The 6000-nt window shown below is 37.8% G+C and overlaps 1 protein-coding gene across 5 annotated transcripts in view; it reads left to right on the top strand.

The window, feature by feature from the left end:
* Positions 1-627: 627 nt before the first annotated feature.
* LOC104590427 (K+-H+ exchange-like protein) overlaps positions 628-6000 on the top strand; it is a 51671-nt gene continuing 46298 nt past the window's right edge. For 2 of the 5 annotated variants that reach the window (XM_088893293.1, XM_010249095.3), the window contains exons 1-3: positions 630-1225; positions 1348-1412; positions 1492-1590. In XM_088893293.1, the coding sequence (XP_088749419.1) occupies positions 1031-1225; positions 1348-1412; positions 1492-1590 (359 nt within the window). In that variant the 5' untranslated portion in view covers positions 630-1030. Of the gene's footprint in view, positions 1226-1347; positions 1413-1491; positions 1591-6000 lie in introns of all 5 variants that reach the window. The other 3 variants (XM_010249097.3, XR_016079523.1, XM_010249094.3) reach the window with 3 other exon arrangements.

Raw genomic sequence — 6000 nt, 5'->3', positions numbered from 1 at the left:
GTGTCCATGCCTCGGGGTGTCCAGAGATGTATCGGTGCGTTCTTGCTTGGGAGTGGCCTGAGGTCCATTGGGGGGAGCTCGGGCCTTAAGAGAGGTCAGGACGTCCCGAACTCGGGATGTCCCGAAGTACCTTAACCCCTGGGAGGAGGTGCGGGTAAGGCGGCTCTCGTCGAGTAGTTTATCCGCCGAGTTACCGAACTGTACTCGGTGGGACTTTCCCTCCGAGTTGTGTTCATGCTTGTTGCGTTGTCATGCTGAGTCACTGTTTGAGCAAGGTCACGCCCACGTGTACCCGTGCTGCGAGGTCGGGCCAAATCACCTTCCATCAATATATATATATACATATTTACATATATATATATATATAAATATGTATATATATTTGCATAAATACATTTATATATGTATAATTCTAGAGTGGGTTCATTGACCAACCCAAGCCCGGCCCAGACCCGAGACCATGCATCAGATTACAGGGCGGGCTAGGTTCGAGTTGGAAAAATTGGACTTGACCTCGGGCTCGGGCCGAATTTGGGCCTTAAAGCCCAAATTTTAGGGCCGGGCCTGGGTTGAGCATAAACTCGGCCCAACCCGCCCGACTTGCACGCCTGGTAAATAACTTACCGAACAGCGAACAGGCGTTAATGGAACGAGCGAAATTGAACTCCCGTGGAATTGGTTTAGTTTAGTCTTCCACGGTCTACGTGAGCGATTGGCTCGCTACGTTTGCGCATTGTCTCATGGTGTTGCTCATTTTCCAATTTCAACATCACTTCCAAACCCCCTCAACGTCAAATTATCAGAACACATCCCTCATTAGACTGAGCCAAAAATTTGAAACGATTACTGTTATTATCATTGACATTACCTTCATTAGTGTTATATTCCCGATCGAATCCTTTCGGCGAGAATGACCGTTTTTCGGAGAGTCTAGGGTTTGCACCATGTCGTGGAATGTTTTTTAGGATCTATTCTTCTGCCTCTGATCAGATCAATTTGACTTAGGGCGATAAAACAGAAATTAGGAAACATGAGAGCTCGATTAATTGTTTTTCCGATTAAAGGAAGGAACTGGTGCTTTAGCAGATCTATCGACACTTCAGTTTCAGAGTTAGGTTATTCTCGAACTTCACCGACATTGAAAGATCTTTGTAAGGAAATCTCTTCTAATGGAAAATCGATGAATGAAAATGCAGAGCTCGTAGTTGACTTTGTTTCTGATAAGGTTCTTCCTTACCCCCCGCCCCCACTTGCCATCTACTTAGAATTGTCCAATTTTTTCTTTTCTTTTTCGTTTTTTTATTAAAAAGAAGAAGTGGATTTGCTTTTTTGGTTATGCATTTTCAGATGAATCGAGCTTGGATTGGCCTTGAGAAGGCTCCAGAGGGAACGTTCAAGAAAAAGATATATGGGTAATGTTTGGGTTGGTTCTCTCTGAAAATCGAATGCAGACAGACACAATGTTACTAATTTTACTTGATTGTGGTGTAGTTTGGGTTTGCATCTACTAGCTCGTGTTAAGCCTTCTGAGATTTTCTTGAAATCCATTTCCAAGGAAGTTACTGAGGTCGAGGTTACATTTCCCAAGAGGTTTGTTTATTTTTCTTTTCTTGTCCAATTTATCTGGGGCACTCTTGGTGTGATGCTATTTGTTTCGATTTTATCTGACAATGCATTTGGTCTGCAACATCATCAACAAGGGGGAAAAAAAGAAAACACAAAACCAAACTGGTGATCTTAACATTGAGAACATTGCTCCGAACTTCCAAAAGAAAGGTGGAAGCACAAGAAAAACAAAATTAAATGGTCAAATAAATGCATTACCATTCTGTTATCAGGCTCTTGAATGCCTTTCCTACAAAGGGTGTTGGGCAATATTTTACATTGGTTGCAAGATAGTAAAAAGGAGCTTTCTGTTGCCTGAGTAGTGGCTTTCTTTGAGCCAAAGGAAAGAAAATAAACAGTAATCTTTGACAAACTTTTCATTCCTAATAAGAGATAAAGAGGCAAAACTGAGAGAGAGAGAAGTAAAGAGATATTTCAATTCCTAATAAAATGCAAACAAGATGAAAAATAAGGCAGGAAGAGAAAAGAGAAACACTAGAGGACATCTGATATGGGCCATCCCATCTGTTCTTGGTCTAGAGTATTCTTTGAAGGCTATAAAAGATGGGTAAAAACTTCTCCAGCCGACACATCCTACAGAGCCACATTACTCCCCCATATGGGTCATTACAGATTTCTATCTTTTTTTTTATTCTCTTTATGCTTTAGTCTGCTTATTTTCTTAGTTCATATTAGATTTATGGTTTCCATGTATGTAAGATTTGAGTGCTTTAAGCTCTTTGTTTGAGCCATCTTTAATTGTCAACAATGTTGCTGGGGATCTCTTTCGTTTCAAATAATTTATGGGTTTATTCTTTCTCTTTCTATTTTTATATCCATATTTCTACAATTAATGTGTTTAATCTTTCTCTTTCTCTTTCTCTTTTTTATATCGACATTTCCCTTTGAAACAATTAATGGTTATTTTTAAATTACAAATTGATGTAGCAAGCATAACACAACTAAGTCTTATCCCTAGCCTTAAACATTGTTTATTTATTTATTTTTGTTTATTTTCCTCACTATTTTATGGTTCTACCCACATAAATTTTGATCTTCTTCTTGTTCTATTTGAGTTTTGGACTTGCATCAATTTTCTCATTTCTCAAAAAAAAAAACAAAAGAAAAAAAAACAATTTTCTCATTCTTACATGTTATGGTCATCAAAGGATATCCAACCTGATCCCTAGGATGATGATTTTGGTTAATTGAAGTCTCAATAAGCTTAGTTCTCAACATCCCATTTTCCTTGAGAAGATCTAGGTGTACTTTGGGAGATAAAGATACTTTTCTTGAATTTGCTAATTTCAATTCCAAGAAAGTATAGCAGATCTCCTAAATCTTTGATCTCAAATTCCTTCCTTAGGAAAGATTTTAGTTCTTGAATCTATTCCTAGTCATCATCCCTTGTTACAATAATGCCATCCACATTAACTATGGCAACCACTATGCCCTCATCACTTCATTTAACAAAGAGAGTGTGATCAATTTGACTTTGGCTATTCCCTATTCTTTTCATGGCACAACCAAACCTCTTAAACAAGCTCTTGGAGACTGTTTTAGACCATACAAAACTTTCTTTAACTCACACACATTTCCTTTGGCATTTGAGAAGTTGAACCCAAGTGGGATGTCCATAGAAACCTCTTTATGCAAGTCTCCATGGGGAAAGACATTTTTTCTTTTATGTCAAGATGAAATAGATGCCAAGGTTTTATTGAAGAATGGAGAGAAGCACATTTATAGAGTTGATCTTGGCTACCGGGGTAAAAGGTTTCTTGATAGTCTATGCCATGTGTTTGTTTAACATTTTTTTATGAGTAGTGTTTGTGTGAACTCTTTAATCAATAGCCCTGTCTCATACCTTTCCATAGAATCATACAACTTGCATTTGACTATGAATACTCATTTGCATCCCACCAAGTGTTTTAAAAGAGGTAGATCAACCAATTCCCATGTACGATTCTTCTTTAAAGCTTTTATCTTCTCATCCGTGGAATTCTTCCAATTAGGTTTAGCAAGAGCATGGTTAGAAATAGGATACCAAATACAAAATCTTTTCCCTTTCTTGAGAGCAATAGGTAAGTCAAGGTCCGAAGGAGAATTGATGAAATAGTAGAACTAGCAACCATCTAGGTTGATTTGGAAGAGAAAGAAGAGGAAAATAGTGGATAAAAGACAAAGAATTGAGGCAATCAAAAGTGATCTAGAGGCACCCACTTTGTGTTATATATTGGGGTGCCATAAAATAAGATTAGATGACCATTATACCTCAGGTACACTAACAATACAAATAATGTATAAAAAAAATACAGAAAAACACCCTTAGCAACACTCCCCCTCAAGTTGGGTTATATATATAGTTTTTTTTGATAAATTTGGGTTATATATATAGTTGTAAATCTAGGGTTTGTAGAAGAGAAGAAAGGTTTGTAGAAGAGAAGAAAGGAGAAGAAGGACAAGAAGGGAAGAAGAATGTATCGAATAGGTGTATGTCTCTTATTGTCCACACCCTCAAAAATGCTATTTATAGTTTGAATGATAAATTACAAGAAAGCCCATACTTGGGTGCTCAAATGCAAAAGGATGATAAAAAGGCTTAAACACTCTTCCCCAAACATTCTCAACACTCCCCGCCAAGCTGCACATATATGTCAATCATACTCAACTTGACAAGGTTCTTAGCAAACTTTGGATGGTGAGCACCTTTAGTGAGGCAATAAGCTAGTTGGTTTTCCGACTTTACAAAAGGAAGGCAAATTTCTTTGCTAGCAATTTTTTCTCTAATAAAGTGTTTGTCCACCTCACTATGCTTTGTACGATCATATTGAATAGGATTGTGAGCAATATTTATGGTTGCTTGATTGTTACAATATAGTCTCATTGAGGTATCTGCTTGGATGCCCATCTCAGTCAATAATGTCTTCAACCAAAGTAGTTCCGACATTCCATGAGCCATTGCTTTGTACTCATGCCTCAACACTAGAACGAGCAACAACTGATTGCTTTTTACTTCTCCATGAAACTACATTGCCTCTGACTAAGGCCAATAACTAGATGTAGATCTTCTATCTTCAATCCCAATCAACATCTGTGTAAGCCTCAATCTTTAGATGGCCATGATCGGAATACAACATCCCTTTACTAGGGCATCCTTTTAGATAGGCTAAAATTCTATGATCTACTTGCATATGAGATGTCCTGGGTTCATGCATATATTAGCTAACCACTTCAACAACGTAAGATATGTTAGGTCTAGTCAAACAAAGAAACAGGAGGCAACCCACCAATTTCTAATATATCCCTTTGTTTGGAAGAACTTCTCCTCCAGTAGCACACTTAACTTGTGGTTAGAATCAATTGGAGTTTCTACAAGCTTAAACTCTAGTTTCCTAACTTCATGGAGCAAGTCAAGGACATACTTCCTTTGTGGCAGGAAAATTATCTTCTTGGATTTTGCAACTTCAATACCAAGAAAGTATCAGAGATCACCAAGAACCTTAATCTCAACTTTTGAAACAAGGAAGGATTTTAATTGAGAGATACTTGTGATATCGTTGTCTGTCACAACAATGTCATCAACATATACTATCAACATTGTCACTCTACCACCAACTCTTCTTATGAACAAGGTGTGCTTTTCCTGAGATTGAGAGAATCCAATCTTTAAGATAGAATTTTTGAATTTGTCAAACCAGGCTCTAGGGAATTGCTTGAGCCCATACAAGGACTTCTTTAAGCGGCAAACTTTTCCTTCATTGTTAGGAAAGTTTACCCTATGTGGTAAGTCCATATAAACTTCTTCTTGCAAGTCCCCATTAAGGAAGGCATTCTTTACATCCATTTGATATAAAGGCCAAGAGTAGTGGGAAACAAGAGACATGATCACACATATAGAGTTCATTTTAGCAATTGGAGCAAAGATTTATGGATAATCAATGCCATAAGTCTGAGTATATACTTTGGCCACAATCCGAGCTTTGTACCTCTTAATTGAGCTATTTGCCTTGTGCTTAATAGTGTAAATCCACTTATACCCAACAGGAATCTTATCCTTAGGACAAGGAACAATTTCCCAAGTCTGATTCTTTATTAGGTTCTCCATCTCTTGGTTCATAGCTTACTTCCAGTGAAGGGACTGCATTGCCTCTGTAACATTGCAAGGGATGGAAACATAAGAGATGGCAAAAGTATAGGCACAATAAGAGGGTGAGTGAGCATCGTAGGACACATAGTTAGTAATATGATATTGTTGCATGTCCTCTTCCCTTTTCGTATGGCAATAGGGAGATCAAGGTTAGGATCAATAACAAAATTATTAGGAGGTTCAAGATTACCTAAGTTTGGGAGATCAGATTGTAATGGGCATTCTGCTTTAGGAGCCATCCTCTTATT

This window comes from Nelumbo nucifera, chromosome 8 (assembly GCF_055504915.1).
Source record: "Nelumbo nucifera cultivar China Antique chromosome 8, China Antique-T2T, whole genome shotgun sequence".
In the NCBI taxonomy this organism is placed as follows: domain Eukaryota; kingdom Viridiplantae; phylum Streptophyta; class Magnoliopsida; order Proteales; family Nelumbonaceae; genus Nelumbo; species Nelumbo nucifera.
The sequence above is the reverse complement of the archived record's forward strand: the minus strand, read 5'-3'. Positions and strand labels throughout refer to the sequence as shown.